The 18,248-nt window shown below is 43.9% G+C and overlaps 3 protein-coding genes across 5 annotated transcripts; 2 read left to right on the forward strand and 1 right to left on the reverse strand.

Moving 5' to 3' along the window:
- The first annotated feature begins 17 nt into the window (after positions 1–17).
- Positions 18–5,615, forward strand: ankrd22 (ankyrin repeat domain 22). 3 transcript variants are annotated; one of them, XM_074662693.1, is made up of 7 exons: positions 34–143; positions 2,220–2,309; positions 4,048–4,239; positions 4,354–4,461; positions 4,551–4,628; positions 4,741–4,839; positions 4,916–5,615. In XM_074662693.1, exons 1-7 carry the CDS (start codon positions 48–50, stop codon positions 5,006–5,008), a joined length of 756 nt encoding a protein of 251 aa, XP_074518794.1. In that variant the 5' UTR covers positions 34–47; the 3' UTR covers positions 5,009–5,615. The 3 variants fall into 3 exon arrangements, with proteins under 3 accessions (XP_074518796.1, XP_074518794.1, XP_074518797.1); XM_074662696.1 differs by lacking the exon at positions 34–143 and adding an exon at positions 1,113–1,173 and having other exon boundaries at positions 4,916–5,611; XM_074662695.1 differs by lacking the exon at positions 2,220–2,309 and having other exon boundaries at positions 18–143.
- Positions 5,616–5,621: 6 nt separating this feature from the next.
- lipf (lipase, gastric) lies at positions 5,622–11,535 on the reverse strand. Its single transcript, XM_074662690.1, has 11 exons — positions 11,409–11,535; positions 9,258–9,414; positions 8,821–8,932; positions 8,298–8,496; positions 8,081–8,190; positions 7,846–7,982; positions 7,600–7,746; positions 7,439–7,510; positions 7,175–7,243; positions 6,962–7,072; positions 5,622–6,578 (listed from the first exon to the last, which is right to left on the reverse strand). Exons 2-11 carry the CDS (start codon positions 9,405–9,407, stop codon positions 6,456–6,458), a joined length of 1,230 nt encoding a protein of 409 aa, XP_074518791.1. The 5' UTR covers positions 9,408–9,414; positions 11,409–11,535; the 3' UTR covers positions 5,622–6,455.
- Positions 11,536–12,263: 728 nt separating this feature from the next.
- rnls (renalase, FAD-dependent amine oxidase) lies at positions 12,264–17,102 on the forward strand. Its single transcript, XM_074662692.1, has 7 exons — positions 12,264–12,494; positions 14,170–14,275; positions 14,368–14,510; positions 14,613–14,771; positions 16,297–16,470; positions 16,555–16,730; positions 16,815–17,102. The coding sequence occupies exons 1-7, from the start codon at positions 12,377–12,379 to the stop codon at positions 16,965–16,967; spliced, it is 1,029 nt and encodes a 342-aa protein (XP_074518793.1). The 5' UTR covers positions 12,264–12,376; the 3' UTR covers positions 16,968–17,102.
- Positions 17,103–18,248: the final 1,146 nt, after the last annotated feature.

Genomic DNA, 18,248 nt, shown 5'->3' on the forward strand with positions numbered 1-18,248 from the left:
CTGGTTCCTGAGTCGGGTCGTGGTGTGAACGTGATGAAGCAGATGTGATGGAGCAGCTGGTAAAATGGCTGAAAGCTGCGCTGCTGATCAAAGATCCTCTCTGCGACAAGAGCACTCACTACAGACCTCAGGCTTCTATGGAGGTATGGCTCTGCACATGCGCAAAGCTGCTGGGGAAAGGAATACAGCCGGCCTGTGCTGACATCTCACTCTGACATATTTGCCTGACTGTAAACTACTACTACTACTACTACAACTGCAACTACTACTACTACTACTTATAATAATAATAATAATAATAATAATAATAATAATAATAATAATGATAATGATAATAATAATAATAGTATTAATCATATGAATTATATTAGAAATAATAAAAAATATAACAATAAACATAATAATAAATAATAACAATAATAATAATAATAATAATAATAATAATAATAATAATAATAAAAATAATAATAACAAATTATATTGTCTTAAAGCTTTTCTTCTGCTGAAAATAATCTATCAATTAAAAAAATATTTTTTTTAAAAAACTGCTCTGCTCAGGATGTAAATATTCTCACGGTTTCTAAAAAAAAAGAGCAAAACCAACAAAAACAATCATGAGTAATCAGGTTGTTTGAGGAAAATTTAAGGTTTCACATATTTTTAATCACTAAATGTTTCATAAAATGATGTTTAAGAAAAGAACAATGCAGTGCGCGGTCCATCTGCCGTAATTTGAGCTCTGTCTCCCCCTGCTGGACGCTGCTTATCATCACATGTTTGATTTTCAGAGACTACTGATTCCATTAAACCTTTAATTTGGCCTTTAAATCAGGAAATATTAACACATGTTTCTCCTGGCTCCCATAGATTAAAAGAGTTTCAATCCAAAGTCAAACTTCAGATCGACACAATTGAAAGTTTGGTTTAAAGACTTTTCTTCTGTTTTCTCCCTCATACTCACAGCTCAGCATTATGTCAATGATGAGAATGCCCTCACTGCTGCCACCTGTAGGTCAGCTGGCGTTAGGTCAGGTGTGTTCTCAGGTGTGAGTGATCTGAGCTGATACCTCTTCATGTCTCGTCCTGTTGTTCGCTCTTTTCAGTTAAGCTCCAGGCCTTATTGGGGCTGGGACGTACTTCCTGTTACCTGCAGCTTGTGTCAGCTTGTCTCAGGTGAGCTGAGTTTAACAGTTACAGCTAGAAACAGGAAGTGAAGATGAAGCGATAGCAGGTTATCGATCAGCTCATTGATCAGAAACAGGCTGTTTCTAAACACAGAAACAGAGTTTACGCGTGAGCTCCGACTCAGAGCAGGTGTGAACAGTGACGTCAATACGTCGAGTTACACATGATAACACACAGAAAGGAAGTGTTCTCTACAAAATAAAGGCACTGGCATTTTGAAGAGGACGGTGACTATATTTTGATTTTGAATTAATCGTTTTCTATTGTGAATAAGTGAATCATTTTGGAAAGTATATGAACATTTTTTATACTTTATTATGCACTTCACCTTTTACAGCATTTGTGAGTATAAATATTTTTGAAATGTCCTATTGTTAAAGTTAAGTTTTAAAAGTTTCCTTTGATTAATGAAATAAAATACACCAAAACGAGTATTTTCATAAATTTTAACTTCGGGCTTTCATAATAATAATAATAATAATAATAATAATAATAATAATAATAATAATAATAATAATAATAATCATTATTATTATTATTATTATTATTATTATTATTATTATTATTATTATTATTATTTTATTATTTTATTTATTTATTCATTTATTTGGCTAGTAAGTTTGTTTTTATCATTTTTATTGTTAGATTTATTTATTTATTTTTTCTATTATTTTTATTATTATTATTATTATTATTATTATTATTATTATAATTACTATTATTATTATTATTATTATTATTATTATCATTATTATTATTATTATTATTATTTTATTTATTTAATCATTTATTTGGTTAGTTAGTTAGTTTTTATCATTTTTATTGTTAGATTTGTTTATTTATTTTTTCTATTATTATTATTGTTATTATTTATTCATTTATTTATTTTTTGTATGCCTTTATTATTATTTTCATCATTTTTTGTATTTTTTTGTCTTATTTTGTTTTACATGGAGGGATTGATCCTATTATTTGAGATAATGATGAAATAAAGATGAAGAGTGACTGAGATGGATTTACCTTTATTTTGATAGGAAAAAGCGGAAGTGTCGCAGGTCGGCTTGTGTAACTTCACTTCTCCAGGTGTGTTCGTGCCGGCGGTCATGGGTCTGGTTTACTCCGAGGTGAGAAGTCAAAGTGTTTGATCTGAAGCCTCGAATTTAATTAATTTGACCGGTGTGTGTGTGTGTGTGTGTGTGTGTGTGTGTGTGTGTGTGTGTGTGTGTGTGTGTGTGTGTGTGTGTGTGTGTGTGTAGAAGAGAGAGACTTTACCTGGACTCACCTACTGACAGATTGTCTCGGCGGGAACTCAGTGGACTGATGCCAGTGTGTTATTGAGTGTGTATTAATGACTGTGTGTTAATTAGTGAATGTGTTAATGTGTGTGTGTTGTTTAATCAGAGGGGAACTCTCTCTTTAACTGTGTAAATCTGTTTCTCCACATTTTTAACTCGCTGACTGAACTTTGAGAGAGAAACTGAAGTTTATGGAGCAGGAGCTCAAACTTCTGCTCCATGATGACAGGATGAGGGTATGACAGGGTGACAGGGTGACAGGGTGAGGGGGTGACAGGGTGACAGGGTGAGGGGGTGACAGGGTGACAGGGTGACAGTCACAGAGATGATGTCACAGCGTTGTTGGACAGTCTGTGATTAAAACCTTTGGTGGAGAGTGAACTCTCTGCTTATCCATCCTGTGAATTTCATCCTCCAATCCCACGTCTCAGTGTGTGTGTGTGTGTGTGTTTGGAGTATGTTCTGGCTCTTCGTCACAGCTGGAGTTGATCATGAGCTGAATGTGCTGAGTCTCCTGAGCTCTGACGCTCAGAACAAACTGATTTCAACACCCGCTGATTCAGCTCTGAGTGTGTCAGAGAGACCAGATCACTGAGTCAGGGTCTCACCTGTCTGTGTCCAGGGTCAGGGTCTTACCTGTCCATGTTCAGGGCCCCTCTCAGGTGTGATCAGCAGGTAGAGCGTGGCTCCTCTCAGCTGGAAGTGATCATCAGGAGTTTCTGAACACATGGATAGAAAAATGTGAAAAATGTGAAGATTAGAAACAGACTCAACCTCTCTGTCTGACTTTATTCATACTTCCAGTCTCTTCTGTCTTCTTTTGTTTCCTGTTTGTGATTGTTTGTGGTAGTTTTGTTGTAGTTTGTGATGTTTGTTGCAGTTTGTTGTGCTAAAATGTCCTCTGACCTGTTCGGTTGCTCCCTGCGGGCTAATTAGCTCTCACGGTGCAGTTAAGTACTTTTACTTTGGCGGGGCCTGTCTGTCTGTCTGTCTGAATGAATCATTCAAAACTTTAAATTGTTGTGCTCTTAATGTGTCTGTGTGTGTGTCTGTGTGTGTGTGATTGTGTGATTGTTAACCTGAGGGGGTCCTCACAGGAAGACACACAAACACCCTCAGGTGTGTGTGTCCACTCTGAACACAGGCCTGGTTAGACTGGTTTATTTAAAGGTCTGATAACAACTGTGTGTGTGTGTGTGTGTGTGTGTGTTTAGTCTCTATGCAAAGTGTGTGTAAACACTTTAAAGTGTTTTGTTCAGTAACTTCCTGTTTCTGTTCATTAATCTGATGCAGACCGAGACAAACTCACCTGATCTCAAGCTAAAACCTAAATTTTTGATCAAAAAATGGTCAAAAACCTTCTCTGTAATTTTTAGTTGCAGCTTTTTGTCCCTTAGGGCCACCGTACTTAACTCCTGTTGCTTAAGAGCAAAACACATCTACGCTTTGCTTGAAGATGAAACTGTCAGAATGCAACAACCTGACTTTGACAGACAGAAATGAATCAATGAATCAAAGACTCAGTGAATCAAAGACTCAGTGAATCACTGAATCGCTCTCCCTCCAGCCGGCCTGTCAGTCTGCGTACGATGGGGATGTCCAGCAGCTGTACCAAATCCTGAAGAAGGACCCGTCTCTGCTGAACGTTCAGGAGGAGCAAAACGGGGACACGCCCCTCATCGCAGCCTGTCGCCGTGGAAACCAGAGGGTGGTCAAGTACCTGATGGAGAACAGGGCCAACGTGCACCTGACCAACAAGGTGTGTTCACCTGCTGACGTCAGGATGATGAGCTCAACTGGGCCCTGTATTAAAGCTGTGTGTGTGTGTGTGTGTGTGTGTGTGTGTGTGTGTGTGTGTGTGTGTGTGTTACAGAAACAGAGGAACTGTCTGCACTATGTGTCCAGGAGGAGCTTCTCTCTGCTGGATTATCTCATGATCACCATCCTGATGCCCATCCTGCTGCTCGGATACTTCCTCATGGTACCTCGCCCTGCTCGATGAGGGAAGATGAATTGTAAAGGATGACATGTGTGCATAACGTGTGTGTGTGTGTGTGTGTGTGTTTCCAGCTGCAGAAACACAGACGACACGCGGCTCTGATGAAGGAGGTGCTGAGGAGTAAAGTGAACATCAACGCAGTCGACTATGTGAGAGATTTCTCATCCTCCTGTTTCATCTGAATCCAACATTCACCTTCACCTGGTGTGTGTGTGTGTTTTGACTGTGTTGTGACCCTGTGTGTGTGTGTGTTCTGCTCAGAGAGGAAACACAGCTCTTCATTACCTGTGTCTGAGGAAGAACCATCGTCTGGTTCCTTTGCTGCTGGAGCGAAACGTTAAGACCGAGATCAGAAACAAGGTGAGAGCAGAGACGCACGGTGAGCTGAGGAGCTCCTCACAGCTCGTCCTGACTCCTGTTTGCTCTCCTCCTTCAGGATGGAGAGACGCCGCTCGACATCGCCATCAGGAAAAAGTTCAAGAAGATCATCGTCCTGCTGAGAAAGAGCCAAGGACAGCCAGAAAACTAGATCCACTCTAGTCCTGTTACATTAAGTCCTGTCAGAGCGGCTCTGATGGACTTTGTCAGATTCAGGTCAAATATTTAAAGAAAAAGTTTATTTAAGACACTGAAAACATGCAGCAGCATTAGGAAGACGAAGAGGAACCTTTAGTGTGTCAAGAATCCTCCCCATGAGAGATCACTGCAGCTGTTAGCTTCATGCTAACTTCAACGTTAGCTCACTGAGACCTTAACCACACTTTTTATAATTTAATGATTTTGGTGTCATGTTTCAACGCTAGCTGTCATGTTTTACTAAATTTCTGAGTCTAGCTTCTGGAAAAATCAAAGAAAGTTTCACCGACCCGCAGAGGAAAACTCATTTTTACCAACTCACACATAAAAACATGGTTTGTGTTTCATAGCTAACGTCAGTCTGAGTTCAGAGATGTCATTGCTTCAGATCATACACAACTCATCCCTCTGTGCTATGCTAGGCTAATCATTTCCTTTACGCAACTAGCTAAGCTCTGCTTACACACCTAGCTCCTGTTAGCGTTTGCTGTTCAAATAACTGTTTGTATGCTAGCTGTTTCACACACACACACACACGAGACAGGAAACAGAAAGAGTCAAAAATAAAAACAGGTGAAACATTTCAAATCTCTGCTCTCTGTTCTCCAACACGACCCCGTGCTCTGCTCTGAATGAATAAATCTAAGATGAATGAATGAGTGAAGAGGTGTGTGTGTCTGTGAGGAGCATTCAGTTTAATCAAAGCAGGTGTACAGACATCAGGTGATACAGAGAACAAGCCCCGCCCATCAGGAATCAAGGCACATGATTTAGAGTGTTAAACAGATATCAATCAGGCTAACGTTAGCTCGTTCATCCCTGACCAATCAGCAGCCTCGGAGCTGCTGCTGCAGTTCCTTCAACAGCCTCCAGGTGGCGCTGTGATCAGACAGTTTTAAAACCAGGAATAAAAACATAAACTGCTCCAACAGGCTCAGAGTTCAGCTTCTCCACACTCAGGGACGGTTTCCATTAAGTAATGTTTGTATGAAGAGAGGCGGGTTCTGCTTGTCCCACTGACCAATCACAGGACAGTGTTTAAGACACGTTCTCAGGTAAAAAGATTAAAAGTTATTAAAAGTTATTTAAAGTTTCAGGAAGTTAGTGATGATTGAACAGAGAAGTGAACTTAAAGACTAAAGAATAAAGCATTATAAAATCAAAATCTTCAAGTAAAGAACAGAACACACACACACACACTTGCACACACACACTTGCACACACACACTTTCTCAGGTAAAAAATATTTGTTCGAACTTTCCTCGTTAAAACCTCCATCACATTAACCTGTGGACCTCTGTTTGTACTAAAAGTGTTTTCCAGCATCACAGTTTCTCCCTCTCACACACACACACACACACACGCACTCATGTGCACACAAAGAGTCCATGTGGCGCCCTCTACTGGTATTTCTGCAGCAGATCCAAGATGCTGGAAAACATCTCCTCTGGAGCATCCAGACCCCAAATAAAGTCCAAGTGGTCCCAGTGAGGGATGTGTTTATGGAAGACCAGGTTAGACACCTGCAGGCAGACAGACAGGTGAAGAGAGACAGACAGGTGTGATGAGTTGTGATGTCATGAAGGTGTTGGTGTATTCAGTGTGTCTGTGTGAGACGATGAGGACCTCAGCCTCAGAGCGTCAGTTAGAATCCCTCCTTTACCTGTGTCAGTGTGAACACCTGGGTGTGATGTCATTGTGATGTGGACCCTAACGAGCACCAGTTAATGAGTGTTTTACCACAGCTCATAGTCACATGACTGATCCTCACACACTAATGAGTCACTGCTCCTGAACCAATCAGCAGCCTCAGATCTGCAGCCTGTGGAGCTGCAGTTCCTCTGACGTCCACCAGAGGCAGACAGCGCGTCACAGACCTGTGATCTGGATCAGACCTCACACTGACCTGAGTGAGGAGGATCGCCACATCTTTGGGGTCCGCCAGCGTATCCTGTCCCCCTGAGAACAGGGCAGTGGGAACCTTCATGTCCTGGACCCGGTACTCTGGGGGCGTGGTCTGAGGGCGGGACCAGCAGAAGACAGACAGGATGAGTTTTGTTTTCAGGAAAATGATCTTTAGGGAGGTTAACGTGTGGGGTCAGCTCAGGTAGAGTCTCACCTGGTTGTAGTGCTTCATGTTTCCTGCAGGTCCAAAGTCAAAGGCCATCAAGCGTCCTCCGTGGACCGCCTGGAGACACACAAAGACCCCGATCACAGACTCTGACACCCATCAGCTGTTTGAGGTTCACACGCTTTGTTTACACCAATCAGGTTTAATTTTATTTTGAAGGGCAAGAGGCGAACAGGAAGTCTGTGTGGACCGCAGACAGCTGCTGATTGGTCCTCATGTCTGTGGGTAAACCTGTTTGTGTGTGTGCCCTACCTGGGACCAGTGGACCATGTTCTGGACTGAGGTCCCAGCAGGACAGTGGGTGGTGTAGACCGGAGTCCGGCTCTGCAGAGAAACAGGGAAACACAGACGGAGTGAACACCTGATGGACCCGGTCTCATGTGTACTCTGGTGACCAGGATCCTGACTCTCACCACGTTGAGGTTTTTCTCGTCAAAGCCGCAGAGGACGAAGAACACGTTCCCACACAGCTCGCTGAGAACATGCTTAGCACACACGTGTTCTGCAAACCACTCGATCATGTGACTCTGAGGCAGGAAGTCCTGTCTGCCGAACAGGTCCTGAAAGAAACCAGACCACAGGAGAGGTCTTTAGTCCAGCTGAACCAGGACCTGAAGGATCACGAAGAACTGTCGGCAGGTGACGGGTTTGGTTCTGACCCAGATGAGGAACTCGGGGAACACGGACAGTTTGGTCATCGGACTCTGGGTGAACTGGACCGTCGCTACGGGAGCCAGACCCACGTAGAGCTTGATCTTACTGGACAGCTCAGGCAGCGAGGAGAACGCTATGAATGCTGGGAAATACAACAGAGAGGGAGGTTTTAGAGAAGTGTGTGTTAGTGTGTGTAAGAATGTGTGTGTGTGTGTGTGTGTGTGTGTGTGTGTGTGTTACCTATCGTGGTGCCCTGAGAGTGTCCGATGTAGTAGATCTGTTCCTGAGCCGTCGTCTTCAGGATGTAGTCCACGACGGCCGGGAGATCCTTCAGAGCCATCTCATCATAGCTACACACACACACACACACACACACACACACACACACACACATACACACACACAGAGTTAGAGGTAGAACAGTATCTGAGTCTGTTCCTGGTCCAGGTGTTCTTACCTGAACCTCCAGTACTCATCCTGGTCTGGTCTGAGGCTCTGGTGTTTCCTGGACCAGGTGTTCCCTCGGCTGTTCCCCAGCCACACGTCGTAGCCGGCGTCAGCCAGCACGTAGCCCAGGCTCGTGTTTGGAGGGTTCGTGATCCAGTTACTGCCCGCCGCCAGGAGACCGTGCTGCAGGAAGACCACGGGACGCACGCCTGGCGAGGAAAGATTTCCAAACAGACGTGTTCAGGTCGTCCTCTGGGAATCTGACATGTGATGCGTTTGTGTCCGGTGGTTAATCTGGGAACTTCTTCTTCTTTTTTAACTTCTGCTTTCTTTAAATAAACCCACCACACGCTCCACCAACACACTCTCAGGAGGAAAATCACACTTTCACTTCCTGTTCTCAGATTTTTCACATACATCAAAACAAACCTTACAGAGGGTCAGTGAATGCACCACGACCTCACCCAGAATAACTGTCAGACCACAGAGGGTGTGTGTGTGTGTGTGTGTGTGTGTGTGTGTGTGTCACAGACCTGTGGTGGGTCTGAGTCCCTGTGGGATCCTGTTGACTGTCAGGATGTACCCGTCCTCTGTCACCACCTCGTGCTCCTCTGCAGGGTACCCCCACCGCCTGATGATCTCTGACTGCACACACACACACACACACACACACACACACACACACACACACACACACACACACACACACACACACACACACACACACACACACACAGATAATATTAGACAGAGTGAGGAGACTGTGTTGTTTAGTTTCAGAGGTCAGAGCTGACATTGACGAGGGGTAAAGGTGAGTCTGCTCCTGTGAGTCAGCGCTGAGGGTTAAAAACACAGTGATACTGACTGATAGGAGGAGCAAGGGTTAATGTGGGCGGAGCCAACACTGACATGTGACCTCTGATACCTGTGGTGTGTATGTTTTATGCTCTATGTGTGTGTGTGTACTCACTATGTTCATGTGTACTTCAGGGTCCAGCTTCTGTCGTTTATCGAAGCGTTGATGAGCTTCAAAGAGTCTCTGATTGGACGAGCTGCTGTCAGCTGGACCGCCAAGGACCAGACCGGACAGCAGCGATACACACACCAACACACACAACATCCTCAGTCTGACACACACACACACACACACACACACATATGGTGGTTAAACTGGAGTAAACAAACATTAAAGCGACACACCTCTATTACAGACTTAAAGCAGCTTTCTTTGTTCATGAAGCTGTAATTTACAGACTCTGTCCCCGTGTCCTTGAACACACTTGTACCTGACTCTTCTCTGAGGTCATCAGTCACATGACGTCTGATAATCTGGGTCACGCTTCTAGACTAAGATCAATTGAAATCTTACATTTCTTAGAGGAGCTCAAAGGTCAGAGGTCAAAGGTCAGAGGTCAAAGGTCAGAGCGTCAGAGCCTCTTTGGACTGAGTTTCTGGACCATCTAACTGTTTCTCTGTGGTTTCTCAGAGACAGAGGAGACTAAAGGGTTAAAAAACCTTCAGTTGCAGAGGCCAACCAGGAGCTCAGGATCACCTGGGTTCAGGACTCAGGAGGATCAGGGTTCAGGAGGTTCAGGGTTTAACCCACGAAGAGGACCCCCTCTGATCCAAACAGGTCTTATAAATGATGAAAAACAGATGTTGGAGCAGAGACGCAGGCTTCAGACCTCCACAGGCTGAAACCATCCGCAAAGAGTCCTGATCCTCTTAACATGGACCAGAAACGGGAACTGAGGCCAGAGAGGATCCAGAGGACCTACAGGAATCAGCTGATCTGGTTTAAAAATAAAGGAAGCTCAGAGCGAGGAGGAAATATCTCTTGGTCTTTCTCCTCAGTCATCCCACCTCAAGCATGACGCTGAGCTTTTGTAACTCCCACAGATGATTCAGCGTTTTTCATGGCGGCCTCTAACTGAAGCAGGATCACAGACAGACCTGAACCAGGAGGATGGATCAGAGGGTTTTAAATCTAATGTTTGCTAAAGAAGGAGGTTTGGGACCATGAACGGAAAGAATCAGCTGTTTGAGCTCAGTGTGGAGAGTTTATCTCAGCTTCATGTTGACGTCTCCAGCCTGAGCTTTGATAGGGACCTGGGTCTGATAGGGACCTGGGTCTGATAGGGACCTGGGTCTGATCAGTCCAGCTGAAACATGAGGTGTTTCGGGGTCAGACCTCAGATAACTTTTTGGGACAGATGTGTGCATACAGATGTGACATCATGTGACGCTCTGACGGATCAATTAAAGCAGCAGTCTGGTCTCAGATCTGTGTCTGACTTTTGGGGACACTGTGTCCCTGTGAGGCAAATGATGCATTCACTGACCGCTCTGTGAAGCTGTAAATCCAAGATGAATAAAATCAGATGTTCTGGTTGACCTTTAGACACAATGACCTCACCGCTCACAGGACGCCTGTTTTATCACTGTTCCTCTGTTTTCATCTGTTTACCGCCTGGGTTCAGAAATAATCCATCTGAGCAGATCTCTACTTCTTAGTATTTCTTCTGTCTGCTTTATAATAATCTTTAAGTTTCTACATCTTTACTCAGACCTCAACTTTTTCAAGACTGGTTCATTAAAGTTTTAACCTTTCAAACAGACTAAAGTTCAGTCTAACAGCATGTTTCCCTCCCAGCATTTATAAACAGTTTCCATGTATTTAATCTGACCTTTAGCTCTCTTTTGGGGTTATTTATAAAAAATAACAAAATAAAACTCGTGTTTTTTCTCTGTTCCTCCTGTTTTATTTACAGTCTGTTTGAGGACATGATGTTCAGCCCGTTTCAGGACAGATTTAAAGATTAAAAACTTTGCTTTGCAGACTCTGGACTCAGATTTCTTCATAAACATCCTGTGTTTCCTCCAGATGTTCACTCTTTGCTCCTGAGGTTTGGAAACACGGATCATCTCCTGACTCAAAGAAAAACTAACTCTAAACCTGAACCCAGACCCTCACAGAGTCCGTGGACTCGGAGCTTTAGACACAGAAAACAAACACGACGTACTCTCGCGTCGCTTCCGGTCTGAGTTTTAAACATTAAGAGTTAATGACGCGGACAGGTGAGAGATAAACACAGGTAAACACAGATCCGTAAACACTCACCTGTCTGCAGCTCGCTGGAGATGTTTCTGATCATCTGACGGATTCTTCGACGGAAGCGCTGCTGTGACGTCAGAGGGAGTACCTCTCTGTGATTGGTCGATCGCACCGCCCCGTGTTAACTGTTTGAATTCTGCTAAATCATTAAAAAAAAAAAAAAAAAAAGTTTTATAACAAATTTTTATCCGTTATGAAATCAACTCAAACAGGAAATAGCCCAAGAAAAATAAATGCTTTAAACTTTAATTATGCAAGAACCAAGTTTTTAAAATATCAAACAAAATTTTTTGTAGATTATTAGAAATTCAGATTACTGAAAACTCACTTAAAAAGTAATCAACAGAGTAAATAAAACATGTTAAAGTTCACTTTAAGCTTCAATGAGTAGTCCTAAACATTCCAGTTATTTTAATAAATACCCCATCGGTGTGTCAGTGATAGTCTGGATCCATTCAGTGCACATTTATTTTTTTAATTAAATTGTGTATGTACTTTTATTCAACTCTTTACAAAGTTCTTTATTTAATATTGTAATTTTTATTATTTTTCTCTACTACTTAAGCTCTATTTTTCTACTTTTTGTAATATTTAGTGTTTCTCTAGTGTCTTTCTATTCACAGCAATTGTACTGAGAGAGTGCAGTTTAGACCAGAGTCAAATTCCTTGTATTCTTAGAAATACTTGGCGAAAATTAAATTAAGGTGATTCTGATTCTGATGTATTTTATTATAATCTATTAATGTAGACGCAGTCAGAGCTTTATTTTGAAAATCTCCGCTGGTAGTCTCGTGTTGTTTCCGCCCTCACCCCGGGATAGTTTTGTCTGTCCCTTGTTATCGCGGTATTTTATAACCGCCTCAGAGGCGTGTTTAACTTCTGAGGCTGCGGTGCAAAGACATGTCAGACCGGGGCAGTTAGACCCGGTTTGGCCCCGGTTTAGGTTTCTGAGAGAGTCCAGCTTCGGTCCGAACATGTCCCGCGTTCTGATAGTGGGAGCGGGTCTGACAGGCAGCTTGTGCGCATGTCTGCTGAGGAGGGAGATGCAGAATAAAGTCCAGATTGTGGTCTGGGACAAAGCGAGGGGCGCAGGTGAGTCAGTCAGAACCTCATCCAGAAAACTTCAGACTGGAGCTCCCGGAGCTCTCACACACCCAGGGTTTCACTGCAGACAGGGGGTCTGGAGGATTCAGGGTCCGGAGGATCGGGTCCTCACATCGTCCTGAAAATAATCCAGATTTTAAAACACATTCAGACAGAAACTGGATCCTTTGATCCACCTGAAAGTCTCAAGGGGAGAGTTCAGGTGAGGTGAGAGGATTGTGTTAGTCTGTTAGTCTGTTAGTGGACCTCATTTAGAAATCATCTGACCCTCAGACTGTGGGTTACACCACAAACACCGTGTTCACACCTTTATGACTTCCTGTTCATAAAATCCTGAAACGATGTTTCCCTTTAGTAAAAAACAACCTCTGCCATCAGCTGATATCATAGACTGAGTAAAACAGATTTAATACAAAGTTATTATAGAGGTAATGTAGCTGACAGGTGTCTGTGAAGCAGCTTTTATTTACTTAAAATAAATTTTTATTTTTGTCAGGATACATTTTATATATTTATATAATTAATATGTATAAATACTAGTGGTGGGACTTGATTAAAAAAAAATCGAATTAATTATGCCATTTGTAATTAATTAATCGTAATTAATCACATTTTAATCACATCAATATTCAACAACAGAAGCAACACTTTTCAATTCAACCAGATTTTGGTAGAAGACTAAATCATTGAATATTCTCATACGCAAGTTAAACAACAAAATCCTGTTTATTTTGTTCAGAAGATGTTTTTCATCAGCCGTTATGTGGTAAATAGTGCTGTCAGAAGATTAAAAAAATAATCTAATTAATTACAGAATTTGTAATTAATTGATCTAATTAGTCATTTTAATCTTATATCTGCTTAGGGTCCTACATAAAGAATTTTAATTCTAAGGCATTACAAAATGATAGTGTATGACTAATCGAATGAATACACGAAAAAGAGAAGATTTGTAAATCCTTTTTTTTTCAACTGGACAATATTAATTAAAATGTCCGTGTCCCCTGCCTTTGACATTCGATTACTGTTTACTGCGTCTATAGAAGTAAATTATATTTTTCAGCGGAGGGAGGTGGGGTCTGGTGGAGCTTGTCAATCAAAATCCTGCTCGTAAACTACTGTGGTTGAGAGCGGTGCGCTCTTTGGATGAGAGCTCAGCATGGATATGAGGAGAAGATGTGAGATGACAGAGACACAGAGAGACGCTGACAGTCAGAAAAGTTCAGGCAGCTCACACTCCAACTGAGGATGTGTCACTGTAGCTCAGAGAGAAAGAGCGGCGCCATCGTGAGAAAAGACGATGGAGATCATGGAGAGGATTAAAGGATGGAGCGCCCGAGATGAACGCAATCAAAAAAGTTTGATTTGTCTGTATTTTTGACCAAAAACAGGAAGAGAGACATAAAAGAAGAAAGTCCACTCTTCTTCAGTAACTTTGGTGTTTACATGGTCAGAGAAAACATTATTATTTGGGTCTTAAAAGATCGTTCAAGATGCTCTGAAAATGGCCGGTAGCTAATGAGTTAATCTTGTGTTGATTTTTATGACGCGTTAATGTGCGGTGTAATTAATTAATCTAATTAACGCGTTAATGTCACAGCCCTAATAAATACCCGTGAGTTCATCTATCTGTGGGATTTACTCTGGGAGTTTCCTGTCTCAGGCGGCAGGATGACCACGACTCGTCCTCCTGACTCGTCCTGTAGCTCAGCTGATCTTGGAGCTCAGTACGTCACAGCCACAGCGGCGTATGCCAAGTCCCACCACAGGTAACACACACACACCACACACACACACACACACTCACAAGATGCCTTAAATCACTTCGTACCATATATTGAAAGTTATGTGTGTGTGTTAGTTTCTACTCAGAGCTGCTCTCTTCAGGCGTCCTGGTTCCTCTGGACTCTCTGATCGAAGGACTGAGACATAAAGATGGAAGCCATGACTACATGACGCCACTGGGCATGTGCAGCCTGGTCAAACACTTCCTGTCTGAGTCAGGTACGCACACACCTGTCTAAGTCTCAGGACATCAAACCTGAGTCAAATACTGATCCACTCACACTCTGATGATCTGATTGGTCGTCCTCGTCTGTGACTCAGGAGCTGATTTGTTCTTTGAGCATCATGTGACCGGCCTGTTCCGCCGCGGTGCATCATGGGAGGTCCAGAGGAAGGCAGGAGGCAGTGATTTATTCGACGCTGTTGTTCTGACCATGCCTGTTCCCCAGATCCTGCAGCTGCAGGGGGACGTGGGGGAAAGTGAGACACACACACACGACATAAACAAAACACACACACACACACAACATAAACAAAACACATAACCAGCGCTATCGATCAGCTGATCTTCAGAGCTCATATTTACTCTGAGAATTCCTGAGTGAAGGAGCTGAGTCTGTGTCTCATTGAACAGCAGCAGGTCACCTGTGAGGCGTTCAGGTGATCAGAGAAATAAAAGTCTGTGAGGCGTTCAGGTGATCAGAGAAATAAAAGTCTGTGAGGCGTTCAGGTGATCAGAGAAATAAAAGCTCCGACTGTGATTAAACTCCTTTCCTCCATCAGCTTTCACACATCTCTGCTCTCTTTAAGACAAACAGGAGCACACACACTGTTCTGACTGTGATGGCAGTGTTTGACCACAGGGGGGCAGCAGCAGCTGTGAGGAGCGAGCAGCAGCAGCTGTGAGGAGCGAGCAGCAGCAGCCGTGGCGTCCGTGGAAGCTGGTTTCTGTAAACCGTTAAAGATTCAGGAAACAATCCCAGCACAGACCATGTGGCCGCGCTCTGCAGCTTTAAGAGCTTTTACTTTGGCGGGGCAAAGCCATGACTGCTTCCTCCTACTGCAGAGTGTTAAAACCTGCCAACACACACACACACGCTTACACACACACAGGATCAATACACTCCTCAGATGGTAAAACATTTCCCTCGTCTCTGATTGGTCGATGATTAACACTCTCCTCTGAAAAGCTGCAGAACTTTCTGGATTTGTGTGTGTGTGTGTGTGTGTGTGTGTACGGGCTGGAGACAACAGCCCCCTCCCTATGTGTCTCTCTCAAGATGATGATGATGTCATCTTCAGCTCCTTTCATTGGCCGACAGAGGACAGCGCCCATTTCCTCCATGCCACACACACACACACACTCACACACACACTCACACACAGAAACGCACACTCACACTCAGGTTATTATTAGACACTGAGTGTGTGTGTGTGTGTGTGTGTGTCTGCAGTATGAGGCTGCAGCTTGTTTCTCCATCAGGATGTGAATCATGAAAATGTTGCAGAGACGTTTCGATGAAATGTGCTTCATCTCTCGTCCAATCAGCTTCAAGTTTGATGGTTTTATACCTGCGTGTCAATAACTATAAATCTCTAACCTCTAACTAGTCCAGGTCTGTGTCCATCAGGACCAGGTCTGTTTAAGAACAGGAGAGGAGAAACCAGCTCCACCCTAACCAGCCTTTAACTACAGCACAGGTGATCCAGATCCACCAGACTCACCTGCTCAGGTGAACCAGCTGCTAAAGCTTCCATGAGCCACAGAATAACCCGCTGTGATCCAACCTAAACCAGTAACAGAGCCATAACCAGTCTGATTAACCAGTTACATCACGCTAGACATTTGGTTCGAATCAAAAAAACCACAAAAGCTCCTACATTTCCCACAATGCAACTGTTCTGTCTTTAAAACCATAACAGAGAAACAGTTTGAAGTGTTATCAGTGATGGTGAACTGTAAATCCTGCTCTAACCCCGCCCCCTGCTCTAACCCCGCCCCCAGTTCTGTCGGTCCAGCAGAGGCAGCAGTTGGACGGGGTCGCGTACTCGTCTCGTTTTGCGTTGGCGCTCTTCTTCCCTCCGGGCGTGGTCTTCAGTTTCCCCTGGGCGGCTCGCTACGTCACCGACAACCCCGTCATCTGCTACATCGCTGCAGACTCCCGCAAACGCCACGCAGGTATGACCCCTCACCTCCTCTCACCTGAGTCTCCCTCTGATCTGACTCTGAGTAACCAGCAGGTTTTGTCCCCTGTCCGTTCAGACGGTCCCAGTCGCGGTCCGTCCCTCGTGGTCCACACCAGCGTCCCGTTCGGTATGGCGCACCTGGAGGAGGCGAAGGAGCAGGTCCAGCCGCTGGTCCTCCAGGAGCTGCAGAAGCTCCTTCCTGACCTGCCTGAGCCCAGCAGCGTGAAGTGTCAGAAGTGGAGGTATTCCCAGGTGAGGCAGGTTAAAGTGGCGTCCTGTCCCTGACCCCGACTCAGCGAGGGAGCGTTTGATTTATGTCCCCTCCTGTCCCTGCAGGTGCTGACCTCTGTGCCTGACTGTCCGGGTCAGATGACCCTACTGGACCGCCCACTGCTCGTGTGCGGTGGAGACGCCTTCACTCACTCTAACTTTGACGGTTGTGTGGAATCTGCACTGAGCATGCTCAGTGTGCTGAAGTCCTCGCTGTAACAGGAAACTCCGACTGAAGACGAGTGAGATGCAGATAATTTATAACACTTTAATAATTAAACACTTCAACGAATCAGATGAAGATTCTTCACCTTCTAGATGTTTCCGTAATGATCCTAACTCCGTGTGTGTCTTTGAATAAAAACATTTCTGAAGAAGTTACCTGAGTGATGTCACTGGATCCATCCAACTGTCCTGCTGAGTCCTGAGAGTCTTTTAGACCTGAAAGAGTCCTGTAAAGCCTCGTTTCCACCAAGTGGTCCGGTTTGGATCAGTCCAGTTTGGTACGGGTTGGATCAGAAAGCCTGATCCTGTTTGTTTCCACAGCCAACCGTGACCTTCTTGGTGGGTAAGCTGGATGCTGATAGCTGTGTCAGTTGCTTAAAGGGGACATATCATGCTGATCCCTGATTTAATACTTACATATAATATAATACATTTGAAAACAAGACCTTTCACCCCCTGAATTTTCAAAAAATGAGATGTTGTATTTTTTCTGATATCCTAGAACGAGATTTGATGCCTCTGAAAATAGGTCATTTCCAGTTGGCCGCAAGGTTTCGACCTTCGTGACGACACAAGGATCCTTTCTTTTTATTGGAGCAATCTGATAAAGCAGCTCCTCCTCTGTGATGTCAGTTAGTCAAACAACCGCCACCGAGGGATACACCCACCAAGAGCGGAGTATAAACGTATAAACTATACATGTTACAGTACCGCTTTGACTCACCACACTGAAGCGTCCTGAGATGATCTGTGTCCAGGTGGATTTTCTTCCTCCTGAGCTGCAGAACCGTCCGGGTCTGACTCGGGGTCCAATACAAAAGGACGTATCCTACACTCTGACATTTTATTAGTGCTATCAATGCCTTACGGTGAAGTTTTGGCAAACAGCAAACTCGCTCGGTCTGCTCCATTCAATATGGCGATTTTGTAAATACTGCCATGCTGCAAAAATCGCCCCCTGGCTCTACCCCCTCCGCCCCTCTGATAGAACTGACCAATCAGAGCACAAAGGGCTGTGACGTTGAGAGGTTACTGGAGGTCATTCTCCAAACAGAGCGTTTCAACCAGATCTTCAGAATGGCCTAAAATGAGGATATTGAGAATGCTATTGCGGGGCAATGAAGGAACTAAATGACTTGTACTGAGGGCAGAAATGCTTTACAGGCATCCTAGTCTAGAAAAGGAGAAACAAGCAGGATATGTCCCCTTTAATAGCGTCACGCCATAGCAGCGCGACACAGTGTACCCCGCTAATAAATCCATCGAAAAAGAAAA

The sequence above is a fragment of the Halichoeres trimaculatus genome, unplaced genomic scaffold (assembly GCF_033239565.1).
Source record: "Halichoeres trimaculatus isolate MK-OKI-2021-1 unplaced genomic scaffold, fHalTri1.1 fHalTri1_scaffold_23, whole genome shotgun sequence".
NCBI lineage: Eukaryota > Metazoa > Chordata > Actinopteri > Labriformes > Labridae > Halichoeres > Halichoeres trimaculatus.

Coding starts and splice junctions, on each gene's coding strand:
- ankrd22 (XM_074662693.1), top strand. CDS start 48: ATGGAGCAGCTGGTAAAATGGCTGAAAGCTGCGCTGCTGATCAAAGAT. Junction 4,629..4,740: donor ACATCAACGCAGTCGACTAT/GTGAGAGATTTC, acceptor TGTTCTGCTCAG/AGAGGAAACACAGCTCTTCA. Junction 4,840..4,915: donor AGACCGAGATCAGAAACAAG/GTGAGAGCAGAG, acceptor CTCCTCCTTCAG/GATGGAGAGACGCCGCTCGA.
- lipf (XM_074662690.1), bottom strand. CDS start 9,407: ATGTTGTGTGTGTTGGTGTGTGTATCGCTGCTGTCCGGTCTGGTCCTT. Junction 8,191..8,297: donor GATGAGTACTGGAGGTTCAG/GTAAGAACACCT, acceptor GTGTGTGTGTAG/CTATGATGAGATGGCTCTGA. Junction 7,244..7,438: donor ACATGGTCCACTGGTCCCAG/GTAGGGCACACA, acceptor GTGTGTCTCCAG/GCGGTCCACGGAGGACGCTT.
- rnls (XM_074662692.1), top strand. CDS start 12,377: ATGTCCCGCGTTCTGATAGTGGGAGCGGGTCTGACAGGCAGCTTGTGC. Junction 14,276..14,367: donor TATGCCAAGTCCCACCACAG/GTAACACACACA, acceptor TGTGTGTGTTAG/TTTCTACTCAGAGCTGCTCT. Junction 14,511..14,612: donor ACACTTCCTGTCTGAGTCAG/GTACGCACACAC, acceptor TCTGTGACTCAG/GAGCTGATTTGTTCTTTGAG.